Here is a 24,609-nt window from a genome sequence, read left to right as displayed (position 1 = left end):
TTTTCCAAGAAAATGTTTTTCTTGGGAAACATTTTCCACGGAAAACGTTTTCTTGGAAAATATTTTTCACGAAAAACATTTTCTGTTATACCAAACACCACCCAAATAACAGATTAATCATCTTGGCGGGTAACCAAAGTGGAGGAATTGTTGCATTTGTGTCACTGAGAGAGCAAGATATGTCTGTCTTTGAACATGACGTGGAGCTTCTTGAATTTTCTATTCCAGTTCCAAATTTTTAGAGGATTAACATCATGCTTTTGTGTGTGTGTGTTGTATTTTCTACCTACTTTTGCTGTTGAGTACGCTACAGGATCATAGTTGTCTTTTATTGATTGATCTTCAATGTATAGAATACATCTTCAGGACTACACAATAAAGGATAGCAAACACTTGTTTTTGGGTAAATTCAAAATGTACCATTGAGAACTGCAAAAGGAGCTCCAACATAATCGCATCTTATGGGCCCAAAAGCTACTCCTTTTGAGGAATATCTACATTTTGGTATCTATACTTGCCGCACAAGAGAGAGAGAGAGAGAGAGAGAGAGAGAGAGAGAGAGAGAGAGAGAGACTGAAGATATAATAGAGCCCTTGAACAATGTGAATCATTAATTTCTAATTTTAGAACGGCAGATGCCACTGTATGAACTCTATAAAACATTAAATTAGCGAATCTTACCCTTGAAAGACAAAACAGTCATCTAGCCACGATAACATTAAGAAAACAGACGTTGAAAATTTGGAGATGTAGATCCAGCCAAAGAGCTGTATCACTACCAAATCCATTGCTAGATTGTGAAATATTGTCACACGGGTATTCAGCTTCTAGGAGAATCATTGTCTTGGCTTTGGAATTGCTCTAGTATTAGGTTACAATTGTTGATTCCACGCGCATCAATAAGGCCATGGTTCCACAGTTTGATCATGAATAATCTCCAGCACCTGCCATAACACATTGGATTATACATAAAAGCTACACTTGAGGAAAAACAGACTACATGCTACTGTAGATGATGAGCAATTATCACATATTGAGATAGACCTAAATAAGCAATTTTAAGGGAAACCCAGTGCCCCTAAAATGTCTAGACTTTGGTTGATGGCACTATTACTACATCAGATCTGAGAAAACATGTACTTATGTGACAAAACCAACAATAAATTTGCTTCCATGAGTAAAGAAATGAGCCACCCAAAAAAATGTAAATAAGATAAACAAGCTCAGAAATTCCCAATAAGCATCGTGATCACGAAATAGACCAACATTCTAATACATATTAGTAGTATTCAACAAAAACAGAGCAGTTTCTTTCTGGGAAACATATAGGATCTCAGATGAACCAAACAAAGGCACAATACAGGTGTATAGATTGGATGGCATCGGATAGAAATAGCAGTGAAATGTCGACGCAGGTAACTAAGAAGATTAATTACCACAACAAGGCCGGTGCTCGGGCGAACTCCTCACCATGCAGCTTTGAAAAAGCCTCACATGCCCAAGGAATGTGACCATCTGCCAACACCCTGCCACAGTAACAAGAAACATGTTATACAAATATAAAAATATAAAAAATAAAGAGGAAAGGTCGCACTTTAAATAAACTGAGACTCAAAATTAACAAATTTCTGAAACTAAAGGGGAATGAGCCAAGAAACAAACTCATAGAGGCCCAACTTGAATTAGAAGCTTCTCTATAGTACTTAAGCTCCTATTCTCACCCCCAGACCCACACAATCCTCTTGTTCCACCATCAATTCTCCCTCTGTTGCTCTTTACAGCCAGCAGGAAGGGAATTCAGCAACCGAACTTTTCCAACAGGCATCCCTTTATCACCAGCAAGTATGTAATTCAGCACGAGAAGACCACACTTGTTGCCCTTTGTTGCTTTATACAACTTTTATTTTTGTTTAATATATTATTATTCTGATAATCTTACCAGTCTGCTTGTGCATGAAGAGGGAAGAAAGACAGACCCAACTTCAATACACATTTACTTCAGGGAGAAGTTCGTGTAACTTGATAAGAACAGAGAAACAGGTTATCTGCTTCTCGAAAACCCTTAAATGACGCAGCATTTTCCAGAAGTTCTCAAAAAATGTCTATTTGAAAGCATCAGATCAAGGACGGCCTTCTCTTTTTCAAGGAACTCTTCTTTTGTCTTTCTCTTTTCCTATTTTCCAGGCAGTAGATGAAGGTACAAGGTGATGTCACTCTCGTACTGAAACTAGCTAGTTGGCTGGTAACCAATGGCATTTACTCACTAATACAACACTGTTTTTGGTTAAACGAAGATGAAAGGTAGTGGAAGGGGGAGGTGGACTGGTCTATCTACTTACCTAAAAACGGTTGTCACTCCCTTCTCTTTTGCACAATGGTAAAGAAGTAAATGAGACTTACCTTCTTATCACTCCACCTATTTCAGGGAAGGTTGGAGAAGCTAATCGCAGATTGTTGCACTTTTACTACATTCCTAAGTTACCCACCATCTACTATTACTTCACCGGCCCTCCCTCTTCACCCAAACAAAAATAAGAGCGGACGATACACACATCTCCACACCCCAGCACCCTGAATAATAATAGGCAAAATCATACAAGCAAATAAGATCACATACGAAATAAGATAGTACCTTTGCTTTCTAACAAATGAGTTCCACAGATGCATCATTTGCTTCTCATCTTTGGTAACATCCACGAAATCATCAAGCATCTGTAATATGTCTGAGGTTAGTTGAACGATTTCTTCAAGTAACTTCTACAATCAAAATCTTGCCTCTTGAATTAACTAAACTTTGCAGCAGTTCCCAAGGGAAATTAGTTGGAGGGAACAGTTTGGGTAACCTTTGGTAGTTCTCAAATGCATTATATTAAAGCAGCTTAAGAAGTTCCATGATTCTGCCTAACATTCAAGTTGAGATTATACAGTTCCTTTAAATGACAAGCAAGTATTGGGCCAAAAACATTTATCATCCAATCAGAACCAGACATCAAAACACACCTTTCACTAGTTGCTTTCAGTGGTCGATATTCATCCAAAGCATTCGAAATACCATTTTCATTCATTTGAGGAAAAATCAAAGGCGATTTGCCTAGTCTGTATCAGATTTAAGGAAAATGGTGGATCATGAATAGATAACATTCTGCAAAATGCTCAGACCTTGATTTTAGTTTTAAGCAATTACAGAATACATCCTTTGGATCAATGAAATTTACCAATTATAAAAACTTTACGTCATTAAATGCAATTTTGATTCAATTACTCGGCTGTTAAGAAAATTACAACTGCATCAGCAGCAAGCCATATGGACGCTACTGCTTGCTGATAATTTTCAAAACTCTAGTATACATGGGACAATATAACTCACTGACACAATATAGAGAAATGTGATACATATGTCCCTCCAGGATCATGAATAAATAACATTCTGCAAAATGCTCACACCTTTCTCCTCTACCCTTGTCCCCTTCCCAAGTGTCCTTACTCATGCCCTAGCCCCTCAATGACAACGACCCACCTCAAAGCCCACCACCACCCACCGAAAAAACCCTGCATTGATACTGATGATGGTCTGCCTGCCTCCATCTACCCTCTATGATGACGATCTCCTCTCACTGTTACACAGTGGCAATCTCCACTTTTAAATATCTGATTAAATTTTCTGTAATTCGGTTTTTTCCAGTTTTTCTATAACTGCTCATCAGCAATCCTTTATTTCTAAATGTCTTATGATTTATAATCGTACCTTTCTAGCTCTCTTTCTTTTTCTTTGGATGCGCTTTGCAGTATTTTAACCATTTTTACTATGATCTCTTTCTGCAAATTGTTCATTTTCTACATTTTTCCTTTATTTATCAGAATTTTATCCAAATGTTGTTGCTGTAACTTCTCTCTCCTTTCCCTCCCTCCCACCCTCCCACCCCCTTCTTTTTGCTAGATTTTTATTTCTTCTTCTGATATACGTGTTTTCTTGTAAGTTCTTTTAGTTGGACAATTGAATTGTTAGTGTGTAGGATTTGTGATGATCAAGGTGGGATGCCCATGGAATTATTACAAAAAATAGATGCAGCACTTTGCAATTAAAATATCGACTTGTCGCACAGGGTATTCATAGAGCTAACTGTGATCTGCTTGTGGCGAAAATGTGGACTGCATAACTGCAGGAGAAGTGCAATCCGGTCATTAGCCTGGTATAAAAAATGGATAGTAGTCCAGCTAATAATCCCGTCATTGTAACCAAATTATGGTTACTAAGTCCTGTTTGGCGCACTAAAAGACCCTTTATAGATTAATCCTACTACTTTCGAGCCCAAAATTTGGAAGACCCAATTTGAGAATGAAGAGAGTAAGTTCAAATGGCAAGTTCAGTTAATACCCTTATCAAAAAATAAGTTAAATTAATACAATATACTTAAAATAATTGTTACAACGAATGAATGAAAGTGGGAAAGTTTAATAAGAGGATATAACAGTAAGGCTAATATATAGTTGCTTTAAATAAGTTAAGAGCAAGTTGTTGCCATTTATTTGAAGGGTCAAGACAATTAGGACAAAACTATCCCAAAAGGTCAGCCAACTAATTTGGATGCAGAGTAAAATAAAGAAGCAAACTATATAATTATGCTGCATACCCTTCGATCTTCAAGATCTGCAACATCATCATCAACTTCATCCTCGCTGTCTCGATCCGATAAAACTTGCTCCAGTGCCATGGGCTTCACCCCAATAAAAATTTTCATTAGCAAACATATGGTTAAAAGGACTCCTCATTGCTTCCCAGATTTCTAAAGACATATATTGGCTATCAGTTCTTCGAAAGATTTTAAGATTCATTACAAGTAGACAAACATTTTAAAATTTATTCAATTTTGTGTCACATTCAGCAAGATAATTCACCTCCAGACCCAAGAACTGGGGCTATTTCAAATGGAAATCACCACACACAACAAGGGAAGCCAATATTGAACTGTCATTATTTAGATCTATGATTTGTTCAAGTGAAATTTTATATATCCAATGAATGATACCCAAACAAGTGAATTTTGCCGCATCTCTGATTAAACGACAAAAAGTGAACAGGGATAGAGTTTTTACAACTTAATATTGTAGGAAGCTTCCAACAATAAAACCAACACCAGTATATGACTACAAACTCTAGCAGTACTTTGGCAGTGGCAAAGCCTTCAGTGGTAGGGCTTTTTGATAAAATTGAAGCCTAGAGACTGAAGTCTTGATCATTGAATAATTTAGGTTGCTAAATTTTAACTCTCCACTGATTGATATGCAGCTAATCTAAGAAGTTAAGGACTTGTTAATGTCTACTATGCTTCTAATTTATTTGAGATTTCTTTTTTTATTTATAATAGGTTTACTTTTGAAAATTCTTAAAATCAGTCGGCGTAATTGTCAAAGAATTATTATGAACTAAATATCTGAACTTCTTGGTTTTAAACATTAACTTTATTTGAGATATGCAACATCTAATGATTTGCTATTCTTCAAATATAGTAACAAGTCAGGTTGCTTTAGATTAAATATAGTAAAGTATTTACAATGGTACCATTAAGAAATTTCTGATCCCGTAATAAAAGATTTAAATATCGAATTACTTAGCACACTGAGTTCAAAAGTGCTGATTTAATATTTCATAAGCTTTCACACCAAATACATTAGAAGACAAAATTAATAGTTTTCCACAGGAATAAGGAGCCAGCTGGTAGCTTCAGATCTTTTGTCACCCATGTAAATCCTTCAGTTCCCTCCAAAACACGATAGTAAAAGAGAAGCCGATTAATCAACACACAGGCAATTTAAACTCAAAACTACAATGGTTCCCACATATTCACAAACAGTCAAAACAGCGCAAATATTGCTCCAATTCGTCAAATATATAATCCAAAAAATATATCTTCTGATACTATCTAACTTATATAAAAGAATATATATCTTCTGATACTATTTGAAATATTTAAATGCAGTTTTCAAAATATTTCAGGATCACCAAGGCTCCCTGAATTTATGTATCCCCTAAGTTCAACTCTTGTCATTTTTTTCAAATCCTTCAGCTCCCAACGTGACAAAAACAATGTAAAATGCTGGAGTCAATTTTTGGATGAAGAAACCTCTTTTTAAAGAGAAAAATTTAGATTACAAGATTTAGCTTGTATAAAACGATATTGGTCTGATACCAATAATGGTAATCGTTTCAGTATCTTAAGGATATATATATATCCCTGATTGAAATTAATTGATAGTGCTACATACCCTGTCTCGTATAGAGTATCACAAATCCATTTGACAAGCTTGGAAACTTACAGGAACTATATTTTCCTTTTTTGTCCTTCCTAATTCACTAGGTGTAATACAAGTTGTACTTCAACTAATTAAGCTACATTAAATTTTTTCTTCAATTAGAATACAATTACCTAAACAAGCTGCAGAATGTGTGGCTTCCTATGTATGAATCATCTTGTACAGAGTGATAGGTCAATACATTTTTAATGCAGAGAACAAAATAGTTCTCACGGAATAGGTTCCTTTTTTCAGTTAAGCAAACATGATAAATAAAGCAGCACTCAAAGAAAAATAAAAGATGGCTACACATTCTCCTCTTTTTGATTCATTTTTTTTGACAGATATTAATGTATTATGCTACTTCACTTTTCAAATATCACGGATGACACACATGATCAAATAGTTCTGCCATTAGAAACAAATAATCCTTCAAAACTTGACTGTAGTGAATCAAAAAATTATCCCATGTTTCCTTCCGGATAAATGAACACCCTCCCATGTTGTCATATCCAGTGCGCCCACAAGTTGGTTAACGACTTTGAGATGCCAATTGATCCTCTCTTATACCAAGTATAAATTGTTCATCATCTATATTTTTTAAGAAGGCCATTCTATACAGTTGCAAGGAGGTAACCCATCATTCACTGATAGGATACTCTAGTTCAGCCTTGGGTCAATTTACCTATCAAGCAAGTTGACTTGACCAAAAGCAGACATATTGGCACACTGACTGAACTTTTAAGTGCAACGTTCACTCTGTAAGACTCTAAGACAAATATAAAATAATCCTGATTGTTAAGCATTTCACATTCTAGTCCATCATCAATAGGAATAGCAGTTGCTTTATGAGGAACCAAAAAGAAATTTCAAGATCCCAGAGCACAAGGTAAGAAACTGATTACCTGGGCTCTATGAGAATGAAAGAATTGCCTTTTTTGCAGGAGTGCACGACTGTAAAAGAAAAAACAACATTGTATTAAAAGCCAGACAATCTTATCTACGAACTATAAAGGTAAACCATAATACACTCGCGATTAGTATCACATCAAAGATATTAAGCAAAACCAAGAAACACAGAAATACAGATAATACAGAAAAGCATCACTGGACAGTCTTAATACAATCAATTTTTAGCATTCTTAACCTAGATAGGAACCAGTCCTAATTTTGTAGCATATAAGCTCAAATAGGATTTAACAGCTGACAGAGAAAGAGAGGGAAAGGGTTCGACGCATCCATCAAATGGGAAGTAAAGCGCAGTCAACGAGAAACTCAAAACACGAGTGTACCTTCAAACTACAGAAAGGATAGTCGAGAACCAGCTCGTCTTGCCAATACTAAAATCGTTATCATGGTCTAGGTTTCTGATAAAGTTAAGATTGAGGCTATCTAATAGGCAGAACAGAAAACCACCATAACCAGGCCCTATTAGGCACTAGACCTAAGGCAAAGACCATATTTGAAGATGGAGGCACCCTTGGATTTTTTGAAACACTAGAGGGCTAGTATATCCTTCATAGATACAACTTCATAACTGACGTAGGTCCAAGTTGGATACAGTGACCCTACTGGTCACTAAACTAGAGGCCAAGACAGAATTTGAAGGTATGGGGCACCATTGAATTATTGAGAAAAAACTAAAGGGGGAGGAAGTATCTTTCACAAGAATTTCCTAAAATTCTCATAATTACAGACATCAAAACCTCAAATTTACAAAACATCGGAGCATGTTTACACCCCACCTCCCAAAAACAAGCACCATAACTGCAGTAGGCCCAATGGGATACAGTAATAAAAGGGAAATAATAGCTCCAAATTAGACAGCCAATAGTCCACAGTGAAGTTCAAGGGATTAATGCCTACTGCAGCAAACAAAATCAGCTAATTGATGATTTATTGGACACCGTACTGAAGCTCTTCTGCAGTGAAATCCTTTCCACCCAAAATAATTTGGTTAAATAAAAAATGCTACTCGACACTGTGCCGTCGAACATACTTTCTGGGATCAGAGCGCTCAACTGATAACTTTCTTGACTTGGCAAACTGAAGCAGTGCTGGGGGTGCAAGGGTGCTTCCTGGTAAGGATTGCACAGAGTCAGGATCTGGATACAAGTGACCAGTTGCAGAGGAAACGCCTGCACCATTGGGACTTGATGGATCACACTCTACAACCTCAGCAATGCCTGATAAATATTCAACAAAAGTGTCCCCGCATGAGCAGAATGACAGCAGTTATTTCATGAAATTCTTCTTCAATAATCATGCAAAGTGCTAGAGGAATAAGCCTTATCTTACAACTTGCTACAAGTTGTATGAAAAGAACAGTACACTACCCCCTTCCCTCCCTCCTCTCAAATAACACAAATAACAGAAAGTCAATATCGCTGGAACAATAGTCAAACAGAAGTTAATGGCATTCAACAGTTGGGCTGGCAGAAAGACACCAATATTTCAGATTATACCGTTAGATTATGCCACTTAGTAACTTGGTAAATTTTCTCCTCTTCCATCAAGCAGTTGTGTAATTAACTTTGCAAAGCAAGAATCTGAGTTAGCAAATGAATGGACATTAGGACTAAAATTGACTTGGCAGATATTCAAACCTATGCATTTTGGATTATGAATTGTTGTTTGAGTCCAGAGTTACTTAGGAAAATTTCGAGGGGAAGTTGAACAGAACTAAAGTTGTAACAACCCATGGACCGCTCGCGTTGAACCCAAAAGGGGTTCGCTGTGAAATTTGTCTTAGGCAAACCCCACATCACCTCATCAAAACGGAAGGGAAAGTTAGGGCCCACGTGAGGGCGAGTTCAAGATTCAACTATGGAGATGCCTTTTGGGTTAAAGCCCAAAAGAGACAAAAACATGAGGCCCAAAAGCCTTGCGATGGCCCAGAGGGATCGGGCCAAAGTGGACAATACTTTGTCAGCAAACCTGGGCCGTTACACATATCATGCATTTGGGACATGCTCAAGCAATTGGGCCATGTGTCCCATGATACGCCCCACCTATGCCGCAAGATGATTGGCATTCACCTTGCACCGGGGAATGCTACAGTTCCAACGGTAAAAACATTGGAACAATTAACTCACATATACATAAATGCAATAGCTAAAATTCTATATAAGCGCGTTTAGGTACATAAAAGATCTTCACTCCGTCGGCAAGTACTATAAGGGAGAAGGAGGTGATTGATGTAGCTTAAACCTATCTCTTACTCCCTTATAACCCTCCCACCCTAATAACAAGGAGAAAGACTGGGTTCATATGATCATAACATTCAATGGTTTTTTTTTTTCCATTTTGCTTTTACCCTCCTATTGTCTTCCCATTACCGAATACTTTTGTTTTCTTTCAACTACTGTTACTCTGTTTAGAATTTAATTTTTAATATTTATAGATACATACAAGCATGTGTGACTTGGTATGAAATTTATATAATCATTATTCCACCAAGATATTTTTTCATTGATAACTGAGNGAAAGCTTCATACTGACTTCTTACGACTCTGATATACGGCACGATCTGGAAACAAAAGAAGGGCAACATTTCCTAAATGCCCTATAGTCTCTCAATTATAAATGTGGCGCGCAACACACCCATAAGTGAGACTATACTAGGAACGACTTTGTAGACTTCCTAAGACATGACCCGCTCTGATACCACTTTGTCACGCCCCAAACCTTGGGTGGCGTTGCTGGCACCCGGTGTCGTGCTGGCCCGAGCGAACCACTCTGTAGCTCATGATCGTTCGACTAAAACTATAACATACATAGGTCGAATTAGCTGGACTCATTCCTTTTGTAACTATCATGGGCCCACATGGCAACAACTCATAATGTATAACTATAAGTGGGCAAACACTGTATCAATGAACCATCGTTTTTAAAACATGAATACATATGGGCCGTCAAGGCCTATAACATATGCTACAGTTCCAACGGTAAAACATTGGAACAATTAACTCACATATACATAAATGCAATAGCTAAAATTCTATATAAGCGCGTTTAGGTACATAAAAGATCTTCACTCCGTCGGCAAGTACTATAAGGGAGAAGGAGGTGATTGATGTAGCTTAAACCTATCTCTTACTCCCTTATAACCCTCCCACCCTAATAACAAGGAGAAAGACTGGGTTCATATGATCATAACATTCAATGGTTTTTTTTTTTCTATTTGTTTTACCCTCCTATTGTCTTCCCATTACCGAATACTTTTGTTTTCTTTCAACTACTGTTACTCTGTTTAGAATTTAATTTTTAATATTTATAGATACATACAAGCATGTGTGACTTGGTATGAAATTTATATAATCATTATTCCACCAAGATATTTTTTCATTGATAACTGAGAAATACACGAGGTATGGGTGGCTAATAGGCCGAGTCGAGTCAGCTAGGCACACTACCGGCACATAAAAGAGCCGGGCCGACCCCGCCCACATATAGGAAGGGGATTAGAGTGCGCTAGTACAGGTTAGGGGGCTGGAGTGGGCTGGTACACTTTGGCTCGGAACCAGGACCGGCCCACATATAGAAAAACTGGTAGCCCGGCACATTAACCCACCAATTTTGTTTCCTTGGTCAAAATATGTTCATTGAAAGTGGACAACTTTCAAAGTTTGCCATTGCTTAATGGCCTAAACGGCTAAATCAGTACCTCATCCCCCAACACATCTCCACCCCTACCAAAAAATTATATTTTTAACCCTCTACTTCGAAAGTTACACTTTGGCCCTATTGTTAAACAAAATAATACACCAAACTCTTCTTAACATTTTGAAATGGTGGAAGGATAACTTTAAACAATTTCTTATTCTTTACAAGAAATTTGAAATGGTGGAAGGATAACTAAACCGCTAACCGAACCGATAAGATATTGGCCGGTTCAGTTTTGATTTTAGCAGTTATCGCTAATGCACACAAGATATGTATTCCATCAACCAAAGATTGACAAGGAGAAATAATTGGAATGCCATTTTGGATTGAATGATATTCCAAATCACATTCAAGGAGAAATAATTGGAATGCCATTTTGGATTGGAATGCCATTTTGGATTGGAATGCCATTTTGGATTGAAGACGTCATGACAATGTCATCTGACCAAAGTGGCAAGAAGCGATAATCAAGATAGTCTGATACCATCCTCCTTGAATTGATATTGAGGAGATGTCTAATTCTTTAAGAAACTTCTGATATTTTTTATTCATCTATTGTACTTTGAAGTTCCTCTTTATTTCTTTTACTTCAGTAGAAACTCGTGAGTCTTGTTGTAATTGCAAGTTTAAAGTTCAAAAACAAAATTGCAATTTGTATTGAACTTGCAAATTTCAAATCTCAAAGTTATACTAAAAAATCTAAGGCTAATTGAGCTTTTGAGGGTTTTTTTTTCAAATTTGTGTCCAAATACAAAATCCAATACTTTAACTTCAGTTTAGTAGTTTCTCATTTTTACCTCATCAAACTTTAAGTTTAAAGTAGAAACTATTGTGGTAGAATGTAAGTTAGTAAGTAATTTGCAAGTTTAAACATTAAAGTTAGTTAGCAATTTGCAAGTTTAAACTTAATAAATTTAAAACTTTGAGCCTTTAAGGAAATGTATCCAAATACCCAAATTCCAAATCCAGTTCTTCAATTCACTCTTTACCTTCTGTATTAAAATTAAAAGGTTGTAAAAAAAATCCCCAACACATTAACCCCGCCCACTTAGCCCGACCCCCAGCCCACATCCTTAAGAGGTCGTGGAATGGAGTGTGCTTAACTTCGGCCCAAAGAGATGGCCCACAACCCGGCACACAAAGGGAAGACCAACTCGACTTGGCACACTGGCTCAATGTGCCTTCGCTTAATGTGTTGAATTGGGCCTGGCCCAGCCCACATGCCAACCATGCCCTGAGGGCCAGTAGCACACAAATTCCACCAAGGTAATATGCTAATTCTTCACTGAGCGACGAGTGTATAAAGGGAACATCTGCTAACATTTTGCCATAGACAAGACAATTTAAATTTTATTGCAAAGTATGCAAGGAAAGATCGTCTAGGAAGTTTCTTATCTGCAAGAACCAAACAAATTTGCACTTTCAAACAGCAAATATGCACCTTTCACGTACAAAACGATGTCGGTGATACTTTGATAACAAGTAATATTCATTTACGTGTATCCATTAAGAAACCGTGATCTACCACATTTACAAAGGAACACAGAACTAACAACAAATTGAATAATCCAAGGAATACAATGGGTCATCATTACCATTAATCTTGTCATTGATCCCATTCGTTGATGTAGGGAAATCTGAATCTAAAACAAGTGGGTGCACATACTTTGAATTTTGAACCAAGTCCTGTCGTTTCCTCCGTCTTAGTGGCTTTGAACTGAGCACAAATTACAGGTAAACCAGAAGAATATCATAACATACTTCTGAAATAACATCAAATAGCTACAATACAAACTGAAGGAGTATGATAGTTACATACCAAAAGAAGAATGTTTGTTGCTTAGGATCAACTCCATTAACAACAACCTGAACAGCAGTCCAGAAAGAAAATTAATTCGCACATTAGAAAAAGCAAGACTAGTAAGATCAGTCAAGCAATTTCAAGTTTCTGAAATGAATTAAATAATAGAGAACTGACTTCTCAAATCTTTGCCTAACAAAGTTATAGAGAACGTTAGAATCTAACCAGGTATCATGCAAATAAAAGACATGACCTTATTAAGGAAATTCACCATTAAACTCTATGGCTTTTCTTTTTCATCAAGAACAGTAAAGCTTCCTAGAAGATCAATTGCAGACACGATTACAGAAATCAAAATACCTAAAATAAGAGATAAGCATCCATCTCCTACCATCATATCGAGAAACTACTTTGCAGTGTAGCAGATTTACGCTCAGGGCAGATATTACAGACCATATACGATTCACCTCCGAGTTAAAAGAAAAAGAGCTGACCTCAGATCTCCACATGTCACTTCTCACAGATACATTTACAGCTTGATATTCTTCATTTACCTACAAAAGATGCGAGGTTAAATTTGACGGCTCAGACAAAATACACAATTAAAATATAATTTGAAGCTTGCTGAAGTTTACCAACCCAAAATTCAAAGTTGAACAAATCGTGAGATGAGCATAAGTGATATCTCAAACCCTAAAACCAGAAAAACAAAGATACAAAAATATTAAACTGCTTATTTAATCAATCTAAATCAAATTTCTCACCCAAACATTTCAGGGTGGATACAGTATAGCTTAGTTTTGTTAAAGAAACAAAAGAAGGTTATCCCAGTCTTTACCTTAAAGCTGGCACATTTTACCAAGCAGAGAGGACATGTGAAGTCCTCAGTCACTGCAAGTTTAGAGAAAATAGCAACTAAGTAGCTTGAACTGCACAAGTTATGGTATAGAAGGAATTTAATCATGGGAATGAATACCGCTCATATAGAAAAACATAATGCGAATTTCATCAATTTCACCATTCTAAAAGCCATTAACTGCATGCACACCAAGGGCTGAATATATCTTGATACACGTAGGATGCTGACAATTCAAACAGATTGGTTTGACATAGGAAAGACTAAAATCCGACTAGTAAGTTGGAGACCTTTAGCTGCTTGCTCCTACAATTAATTTCAAAACGACATATGTTGTGCACTATTTTGCTTTATTATGCCCTGACTCTAACGTTGTGACTAAGAGATTGTACTCAAAATTTGACGTAAGCCTGCATTTTACATGATCCAACAACATAAAGCATTCATGTCAGTAAAGGAAGGGAGGGTACATCAAAGTAAAGTGAGACGTCCAAGTAACAAAATACCAGTGAGTTCAGGATGCAGTTTAGGCAAGAACATTTTATTTTGAAGAGAACAACAAAATGGAGCTGATCTTTTAACTGGAAATGAAGCCTGCTTTAATCATTTTAAATCCATGAAAATAACAAAACCCTTTATAAAACAAAACTAACCAACATAGAGTCTGAGCTGAGTTCAAAAGCACAAGAAACTAACCACCCAGAGCAAACCAAAGATATCAGTGGCAATATCACGATAAATAAAATGAAACCAGCTAAATATGAAGTCAAACAAGCCATAGCTTTACCATAAAATGAAGATTTACCTTCTGTTCTCTGCAACTTGTTGTTATAGTACCTATAGTTGAAGACAACATTTCCTGTCCTCAACCTAGAAAGCGCAATAAGTAAATGGATTAGCTGCACGTCTACCTCATAATGCACATGAAATTTTTTGAATCTCTTTAACTTAGTAGAGAGCTAAGTCCCCACTTCCAAAATTCTCTTTAAAGAAAAGAAAAGAACTATTTTTGTTTTCTTTTATAGGTAAGCATATGTTGTTTGCTAAAGAGAAAAGAAAACTTTGAAAAGGGACATGCAGCAGAAAAGACAAAAATCAGCAATCTTTCAAAACCACATAGAGCATGGCTCGATATTTAGCAATTTTATGATATTGAGTTGCGTCACTACATTCACATTGGGAAACAAGAAGGATCAAAGGATTGATCAATTTGGTTGAATATGTTGAGTCAATTACAAACGAGTGAAGGTGGCAAAAATGGGTAAGAATGATAAGGTCTACCAAACATGCACAAAACTTATTGGGAATATAAGAGGAAAAGTTAATCCTGCTCTAACAAGGTAGATATACACCAGTACAATAACTTTGCTAGAGCAGTATGGCCCCGAATGCTGACCTGAGCTAAAGAGCCAAATCTACCTAGGGCACGGGCTTAAATAAGCAATAAACTGAATGCAAATAGGTGCAGGGGGGAAGAGTTAACACAATGTTGGAAATATCCGTGTCAACAACAGTAGTACTGATAATTTCTTGTACAGCTAGCTGAAAGGAGCATTGCATAACAGAAATACAAGAAAGGCAATACACACGACAAAAAAGAAATGCAATGCAGAAAACAGACCAGAGATGGGTAACTTCACCGTATTATTCGAGGCAATGAAGTCGTAGGAATGTCATCATAGGAGAATGAATCATAAACTGATTTTTCTCCAGCACCAGCTTCTTCCGCAGAAATTTTGACTTGCAGCTGCTGTATTGTTGCCTTTCATAATCCAACCATTATGCAAGAAAATCAATTATATAAGCAAAGAGATGAAAAATCTTTTACTACAATCCTCAAGGACATAAGCACTGAGTACAAAATGGCCTACCAGAGCCACAGAACTGCGGGGATACTGCAAGGAAATATGTCTGTCTTTGTCCAAACAGCTTGTCTGCAGATGAAGACACAATAGCCATCAGAGAAGATGGTTCCTCTTGGTTTTATTTTTTTCTTCCTTTCTTTTTGGGATGGAGGGAAGGGGGGGGGGTTTTGGGGGGGGTGGGGGGGGTTATTGTTTCTTTTTCCTCAAGGAAGAAATGAAGGATCTCTCGGCAAGAAACAACAACAAACCCAGTGTAATCTCACTAGTGGGGTCTGGGATGGTAGTGTGTACGCAAACCTTACCCCTATCTTAAGAAGATCGACATGTTGTTTCCGATAGACCTCGGCTCAAGCAAAGATGAAAAAAAACAGTAACAACAAGCAGTAACAACATCAATATAATAAGAAACCGAAGCGAAAGATACCGCAGGTAGTAATAGAGATCTCTTTTTTTTTATAAGTAAACAAAAGTGATACTCCTTCTGGTCCATAATAAGTGACCTTTTGGCCTTTGGAACACCCCTTAAGAAAATATTAACTCCTAAAAAAAAGGTGTTTTGTCTAAATTACCATTAATTAAAATTTGTATATAATTAACTGGACACATTGTGATATATAAATAGGACCAAATTTGGAAAAATAAAGTTAAATTCTTCTTGATTAGGTAAAAATGACACTTATTTTGGACCAAAACAAAAAGGCCAAAAGGTCACTTCTTATGGACCGGAGGAAGTAGCCTATTTCACCGGGCACAGAATTTAAGAAAAAAGAAAAGACTTTTGAACTTGTGGCGTAAAATGAAGCACATATATTTTGTGTGTATATATTGCATAAAGGTAATTGTTTCCAAATATGGAAATGAGTCATTTTTTTTGGCACGGACTAAAAAGGAAATAAGTTCACATAAATTGAAACGGGGAAGTACTATCTATTCTATTACTACAGGTAGTAATAGAAATCTAAGAATCAAAAAATACAAGACTAACACGAACAATACTGGTATGAAAAAGAAAAACGCTCTACTACCTACTAACCCTCTACCCTAGTTCTCAACTTCCACACTCTCCTATCAAGGGTCATATCCTCGATAAGTTGAAACAATGCCATGTCCTACCTAATCACCTCTCCCCAATACTTTTTTGGCTTACCCCTACCTCTCCTCAGACCCACCAAGGCCAACCTCTCACACCTCCTTACTGGGGCATCTATGCCTCTCCTCTTCACACGCTCAAACCATCTCACCCTCGCTTCCCGTATCTTGTCTTCCACGGGGACCACTCCCACCTTATCCCGAATATCTTCATTCCTAATTAATCCTGGTATACCCGCACATCCATCTAAACATCCTCATTTCTGCTACTTTCATCTTCTGGACATGGGAATTCTTGATTGGCCAAAACTCTGCCCCATACAACATAGTTGGTCTGAACACCACTCTATAGAACCTACTTTTAAGTTTTGGTGGCACATTCTTATCCCACAAAACACCAGATGCGAGCATCCATTTCATCCACCCTGCTCCACTATGATGTGTAACATCCTCGTCAATCTCCCTATTTCCTTGGATTATAGACCCAAGGCACTTGAAATTTCCTTTATTGGGATGACTTGTGTATCAAGTCTCCCATCCACATCCGCTTCATGGGCCACGTCACTGAACTTGCACTCCACATATTAAAAGAAGATAAAGTTCCTTTTTATCAGAAAAAAATATATGAAAAAATTGCCGGCAACAAATTCTGTGTGATTATGCATCACTATTACTTATTTCATTACGTGTGACCATAATATCAACACCAGAACAACTTCATGAACAAATCAATCAGAAGTACTTCAGCAATGCATTTGTCCAGAAGAACTAGCCTCTACAGAATATCTAGCAATGCCCACTATGAACGGATTCTACATCATGAAACACTAAGTGAAAACAGTCTACCTAGAAGAAGCATCCTCTCTACCAGATACGTGAAGAACCGATGACTTGGTTATCAAGCCCTACACTTATGATTAAAATAATAGAGGACCAGAAATTGCTCGTTTTCACTTCCGGAGATACTAAAGTAATACAAAGGAGCAACATGAGGAAGAGAAAAAATATCTGTCTTAACTAACAAAAGCCAACTCCAAATAGAGTAATGCCTCAGAGAAGGCACATTGATTCAGAGCTTCCGATGTAGTCAAGTGAACAACTAATGGAGATAGATCATATCCAGATTCAACATTTGTATGGAAGATTTCGTGTTTTTAATCCGAGAAGCTGGTTTTAAATCTATTTCGATATTGGTAATGAAAAAGGAGGCATATTGAACTGAGTTAGGGCAATTGCAACACCCTCACCAGTGGCTAGACCTCAATTTACTGAGGTGATGCTCTAATAGTATTTGGTTAAAGAAAATTTTCAAAAACCACAAGTTTTGTTAAACTAAGAATGCAAATTTTGAAGGAGAGAAAAATTAGTTATCAACTCGATCACTCTTCCAGATTGTCAATGAGATGTTGGTTCACAATAAGTCAACTAAGCAATATTAAACAAGCACTACATACTTCTATTAGATACTTCTGCTAGTGTACCTTCATAAAACAAGGGCTCAAGTCAACAGTTGACAACATCTCAGCTCTCTCCCCTAAACTCAAATTGGGAGACTTTTCCCACAATAGATGAAGTAATTCCATCGGCATTCTTCCCAACAAGCAGTGCCCTTCAAGATTCACTATCACAATTTTGAAAATAAGATTAGAACAAGAAAGAAGATGGACCATGAGAAACCTGAAGAAAAGTTGTTCTTGATGGAGTGAAAACATCCCAGCATTCAAACCAACTAAATAAGAAAAAAGGAGGTTATCAAACATAATGAAAAAGCATAAAGCAGCAAAAGACAATAAAGATTGCAGAAAGCCTAATACAACGGAATTTGACATAACAACAACCATTATGTGGTTTTTCTTTTCATGCGCTAATGAAGCTAAGCAATGAGTGCATGTTCCAAGTGTTGAGAAAAGTCTGTGGACTTTGTTGAGATCCATTTGTTGACAACATTCCAGATATAAATTCAAACTTTGTATTACATATTTTAAACATCAAATGACAAACATGAATTCATAATCATGTTTAGGTTTATGGTTGTTTCTTAAGCTGGCCTGTGCTGCCATAAGATTGAGATATAAAAAGTTTCCAGTGTTCCTTTTAAATTTGATTGGTTTCACACAATTGTTGATGTTAAGACTTCAGGAATAATATCATCAAATCATGTTTCAAGGTCCTAAATGTGCTAGAACCACCAGCTTTAAATTATAAGACGTCCAAATCTTGTCAGGTCCACAGAGACATGAAGAGAAGAAGGTAAAATTAAAGAGACAGTGTTAGTGGATGTGAAGGAGAATCACTTTATAAGGGCATAAAGGGACAAGTAGAAGGATACTCTGAGCTTCTCTTTCCTCAATCAGTTAAATATGAAGATCAAGAAGGAAATGCTTTCTAAGAAAGGCAAGAATAGGAAAGAAATACTATAGACCTAGGTTACCATACTGCAAATACTATGTCATTTCATTATAGTCTTCTTTCTTTTACTTCCGGCTAGTGAAATAGGTCACTCAAAACTAAAGAAACATGTTTCTACATTTGGCACATTATAGATCATTAGACTTTCAATATACGTATGCTTAACTTATTCTAAAGCATCAAAATGAATACCAAAAGAGATAACAAAATGAAAAATTGCTGAGTTTGACAAATGCCAGCAATCATAAAGCTTATTTGACACTGGTAACTGCACAAAATAAGGATCTTTCCAACTTCCCCGCTACTTACATGGAAATGAAGATGTATCCAAATGATCTCTAGCAAGTTCAGCTGCAAAGGAAGAAACCATTTATAGTTGGCCCTCAATCTCAACAAATAAAGTTTCACAAGACACTTTATACCTACCAAAGCTGACAAACAGGATGACAAGAGAGCCAGCCCTTATTTCAGCTGAAAGTTTATCCATTTCAGGGAGAACGAATTTTGCTTGAGCTCGATTTATTCCATCAACTCCAGTGAAAGAAGTTGATATGCATGCCCGCCTAAATTGAAAGACAGCAAAATGCTGTAACCAATGGCATTAGCGAGGTACCCAAGAGCATACAAGATTACTACTACTGGATGTATTTGCACAAAATAAGAACTTACTGCCTCAGCACCCGCAGCATTTGATAATGGCCTTGCCAAAATTACACACAAAGGAAAAACATTCTGGACCTGTGATTCATCGTTCACAGTTGCTGGTACATATATTGCCATTTGAATCCTAAAAAGAATAGCCACAGTAGTAAACCAAAGCAATCTAATTGCAAGTATATATATACACTGATGAAATCAATATTATTAAAAGTCATCGCTTGGTTGCTTAATGCGATGAAGTGATGCGGAGCAAGGGGTTATCATTTCATGGTGAAGCCATGTGTTTCAGTGAAGCGTGGGCTTCAAACAATTACCCACAAAGTGATCCCAACAAGAAGCAGCTGATTCTTTGAATTTCATCTTTAAGGACTTAGATTTTTTTGGATAAGTGAGATATTTTATTAATTGAGGTATTTGAATTTCACCTTTAAGGAGTTGGCTTATTTTGGTGATAAGTAAAGGTATATTTTATTTTATTTTTATTGTTAAAAGAAGTCAAGGTATTGTATATTGGTTGCTCAAACTAGTTATTTTAATTGAAATTTGTTTATTATAGTATAAAATTAATATACATTTTGCATTTTAATATTATGAGATTGTGTGTTTCACTTAAGAAAGCATGCACTTCACTTCGCTTTTCGCCTCAAGCCTCATGGACCTCGTTGCTTTTTTTACACTTTTTGCTTAAAAACAGTGGATGATATTATAGGGTGAAATGATGAATAACATGTACCATATTGATAACCAACTACAGACTCAACTAAATTGTGTTTCATCAGCTATTTCAAACAGTAGTCAGTAGACTTTGCCTTCGACTTAGACAATCTTGGCAACAGTAATTAGGTCTGCCTTCTAAGAAATTACTTTGCACCTATAAGGTGTAAGTACCCATGAACAAATGTTTGAAAGAAAAATGTTTACCAAAAAGTCAAAGTGTAGTGCTACGAAGTATGAACACTGAATCAGATTGGGAAGACCTATATTATCACTTGGGACTTGTTTGATATAGACCACTGAATCATTTCCTGATCATCTATACAAATTCTTTAAATTTAATAAAATAATAATGAGGAAACAACAATTATAATTGTGAAATAATTCAAACAAACATTCCCATTAGAATCAAGTAAAAGCAGGCATGTCTCCCCACAAATTTAGAGCTTCACTTCCAAATCAGCATAGACTATATTACATGACAATCAGAAGTGCCTCAGAGCCTCTAGTATAGAGCATATGAGACATAACCTTGCATAAGGGGTAATTTGGGAGTGAAAGCAATCACAATCAAAATATACCTCCTTTTGTGCTTTGCTTGAATTTTGTATTGTAAACATCTTTGAAGGAAGGAAGGCTGCATGAAATTCTACATTCTGTTAGAAACATCTTGCACGAAATGCCAAATGTATAATTAGCACATCATAAAACTGACGAGACCAATTACATTAAAACTAGTAACAGTTGGCAGCTAGCAAAAATGGGAGGGAGTCAGGACCAAAAACATCTCCTCAAAATCATGGGTGAGAGAAAGATAATAATCTTGAGTATGCTTTTGTCAAGAATGCTTGAACTGACAAAAGATACGTATATATGAAACATCAGCGCTGAGAAGAATGACAATAGTCTTAAATATTACGGGAAACACTTCAACTTAAACAAGATGTGCTTATTTAAAATGATGTTTGATACATATAAACAAAAACAATAAAATCAACAATCTTTCCAAGACCATTAATATCAACAAGGAAATTAATGCCAAAAATGTTAGCCTTGAGGAATAGGTAAAAATGGTCTTTAAGTATATTACATTTCTAACGGCACGGCGTTGGAGAATGTTGTAGAGTTCAACAGGTTTGCAATAAGTTGAAAGGCTTTCTTCAGCAGCAATCTTCTCCTCTGCAGACAAATGTGTAGCAGAATCTTGCCTGCACATTGAGTCTGTAACTGTAGAGTAACTGCAGTAGCAAGTGTAATGCCTGCTCCACAAATTATACTATGACAATCAATATCCATGTTTCAGTAAGTGCATTGGTGTATTTTAAAATGTAATTATTGACAAAAATAGCTATAAGACCTCAAATGCAGGGCACAGGGAATATCTTACGTGGTTTCACGAGCCACTAAAGGTATGCCTGGCATCCTTGTCAGATAGTATTCAAATGTATATTCATAGTTCTTTCAACTTCTCTAAATTCAGAAATTAAAAACATGTGAGAAAAGAATCATAAAATACATGAAATAATGGGCAACAAGGATAGGAAAGATAATGGTAATATTGTAGCGCCCCCTAGGAAGGTTGCCGCTTATACAAAAAAACTAAGCTAAGCTACGAGCAATTATTATCTGAAATTAATTTAAACATATAATTATCATAATCTATTAGCAGAAATAGGCCCACGTGAACGTGGTACAAAATACAACATTTCAACATAGTAAAATCTCATAAAATTCTTAAAAGTACGAGAATATTACTTTTAAAAAGAGTGAGCAATACCTATTTGAATTAAATCAACACCTTAGGTTGTACCAAATAACTAGCAGCGTTGTCAGAGGCGAAAAGTTCTAAAAAAGTGCTCCAGGTCTATTGGGGCTTTAACCACAAAGCGCAACCAAAGTGCGGGCTTTAGTAAAAAAAGGCGCATTAAAGGAAAAAATTAAAATAATTATCTGTAGTTCAAAAAAAAAAAGAATAAATTCATTTATAATGTTTACCTCAACAACTAATATACTTATTTGCAAAATTATATTTGTCCTTTAGTACCTTCGATTAAATATGGAAATCATGGCCAATAGGTCACATGCCTTAGTCTTAGTGTCTTGCGTACACTGAAGCACATCTTAAGCGAGGTGAAGCGCCCTCCCTGAGCTGTTCTAAGCTTCAGATCTTAAGCGTGCCTTAAATAAGCCTTTGGCAACACCGATAACTAGTAGAGGAATATTTTTCATACTGCAACATTCAAGACTTATTCTAAGCATGAAATTTGACTTTTAATCTCAAATACAAACTAGTTAAGTCTCCCAAGTTCAATGAAAGTACCAAATTAAACATATCACAAGATTTTGGTAAAGACAATGCCAAGATAGTCAAATCATTCACGAAATCAAGTTACCAAAATAATAGAATCATGAACCCATATTCATTCAAAAGTACATATCTAAGTATCTTATGGATCATGTACAAGTCTCCAAAAGTTTTTTTTTAATATACATATATATATATATACATATATATATATATATATATATATATATATATATATATATATATGTATATATATATAGATGTATATATATATGTATATATATATATATGTATGTATTTCTATGCTTACGCAATTATGATCTTCATCTAAGCTTCCAAAGAGTCTGCTTGTATGACCATCCTCAAGTCTCTTTCGGTACATCACTTATGATAGTAACAAACTATCGCTAACCATAGAACTTACTGGCACATAACTTTAGGCTTGGAGCCGTTAAATTCTCCAATTCCCATAATAAAATGCATAGATTATATGAAACTTAGAAATATAAATTTAACCTAATTCTTCATGTCAATAAGTTAGTTATGTATCAACAAAAGTACAACAAAGAAATTCATAAACAAAAGTTCATCAAATCTTCATCAAGTTCATAATGAGGATACAATATTTGTAGAGAATGAATATCTAACCAAGAAGTAGTCAAAAATACTAACACTCACATCCAAAGTATCAATAAAGCTTCTCAAGTTAATTCAATAAATCGATCAATTAGTCAATTTAGCCCAACATATACGTCTTGCAATCACATCAAGCATGAAAGTTAACAAGAAGGACCGAGGTCCCGAATCAAGTAGGGTCAAAACCCAATAATCAAGAGAATCAAAAACCATATTGAAAGTAGCTTTCTCACTCATACTTAAAAAGAACAAAGGTTCATAGTAAGATGAAATGCTAATCCAAAGTCAAAATGGGGCAAGATCCGAATAATATCAAGAGGCAATGCCAATATTAGAGACAAAGTCACAATCACAATAAGGACAAAGTCCCAATAAGAATACAATAATGTTCAAGCAATTCGCATATGTGGGCGAGCTAATGAGTTTTACAAATACTTCAATCAATACAATTTTTAATATCTCTTTAACTCACCTACAAAAATTTACCCTCAATGGTAGACAAATAATTAAAATGTCCCAAAACATACCTTCTAAATTAGTCATAGCAAGTAAGGTACTATATAGGAACAACCAATATAACAACTTAAAGTATAGGAAATTTTTACCAAGGCTCAAGCTATTAAGTACTCCAACAAAATAAAATGAAAAATTCAAGTTTCTAAGGACCCGTTTGGCCATAAATTTTGCCTATATTTTGGCAAAATCCCAAATCCCAAATCCCAAAACCAGCTCAATAGCTGGTTTTGAGCCAAAATATTTACAAACACTAATAATATACATGTTTTTCCAAAATAAATTTGGGAATTATGTTTTGAAAACGCATGTCCAAACACATTTTCATCTTCAAACCAAACTTCACCCAAATCAGATTTTTCAAAACAAATTTGGGAATCCATAGCCAAACGCTAGCTAAAGCTCAACCAAGTATTAAGGTAGTATAGATCCTCAAAGCAAGTCAAGTCATTATGTCAACCTTCTTAGCTTATACAGATGTCCTTTATATACATGGTCAAATATTCACTTAAGGTCTGGAGCTTAAGAATATATAAACTAAATCATGTTGAATATAAACAAAATTAGGGTCTGAATTGGGTCTCCACAATTCTTAAGGAGAAAACCTGGGCAGCAGCTCTGCCTAGTATTGCAGCAGATTTTTTGAGGCAGTAAACCACAGAACTGGACGATTTGGTCTCTATAACAATTGTAGATATATCTCTTTATCTTTTTTACAACCTTTTTGAATTCACCCTTAATCCCGGGTTTTTTAAGAGAAAAAGGTTTATGTCCCAAAATACTAACTGCTGTCCAATTTCAAAAA

At 36.0% G+C, this 24,609-nt stretch overlaps 1 protein-coding gene across 3 annotated transcripts in view; it reads right to left on the bottom strand.

The window, feature by feature from the left end:
* Nucleotides 1-559: 559 nt before the first annotated feature.
* LOC109241013 (polycomb group protein EMBRYONIC FLOWER 2-like) overlaps nt 560-24,609 on the bottom strand; it is a 33,246-nt gene continuing 9,196 nt past the window's right edge. For 2 of the 3 annotated variants that reach the window (XM_019407720.1, XM_019407721.1), the window contains exons 2-22: nt 21,738-21,820; nt 21,441-21,609; nt 20,932-20,987; nt 19,646-19,763; nt 19,403-19,562; nt 19,286-19,327; nt 18,049-18,188; nt 15,485-15,547; nt 15,254-15,375; nt 14,419-14,483; nt 13,596-13,648; nt 13,397-13,450; nt 13,252-13,311; nt 12,776-12,822; nt 12,552-12,673; nt 8,291-8,477; nt 7,197-7,245; nt 4,632-4,715; nt 2,633-2,712; nt 1,437-1,526; nt 560-944 (exon numbers count right to left, since the gene is read on the bottom strand). In XM_019407720.1, the coding sequence (XP_019263265.1) occupies nt 821-944; nt 1,437-1,526; nt 2,633-2,712; nt 4,632-4,715; nt 7,197-7,245; nt 8,291-8,477; nt 12,552-12,673; nt 12,776-12,822; nt 13,252-13,311; nt 13,397-13,450; nt 13,596-13,648; nt 14,419-14,483; nt 15,254-15,375; nt 15,485-15,547; nt 18,049-18,188; nt 19,286-19,327; nt 19,403-19,562; nt 19,646-19,763; nt 20,932-20,987; nt 21,441-21,609; nt 21,738-21,772 (1,920 nt within the window). In that variant the 5' untranslated portion in view covers nt 21,773-21,820 and the 3' untranslated portion in view covers nt 560-820. The remainder of the gene's footprint in view (nt 945-1,436; nt 1,527-2,632; nt 2,713-4,631; nt 4,716-7,196; nt 7,246-8,290; nt 8,478-12,551; nt 12,674-12,775; nt 12,823-13,251; nt 13,312-13,396; nt 13,451-13,595; nt 13,649-14,418; nt 14,484-15,253; nt 15,376-15,484; nt 15,548-18,048; nt 18,189-19,285; nt 19,328-19,402; nt 19,563-19,645; nt 19,764-20,931; nt 20,988-21,440; nt 21,610-21,737; nt 21,821-24,609) is intronic. The other variant, XM_019407722.1, reaches the window with a different exon arrangement.

Source organism: Nicotiana attenuata, unplaced genomic scaffold (genome assembly GCF_001879085.1).
Source record: "Nicotiana attenuata strain UT unplaced genomic scaffold, NIATTr2, whole genome shotgun sequence".
NCBI lineage: Eukaryota > Viridiplantae > Streptophyta > Magnoliopsida > Solanales > Solanaceae > Nicotiana > Nicotiana attenuata.
This window is presented reverse-complemented; position numbering and strand designations above follow the sequence as displayed.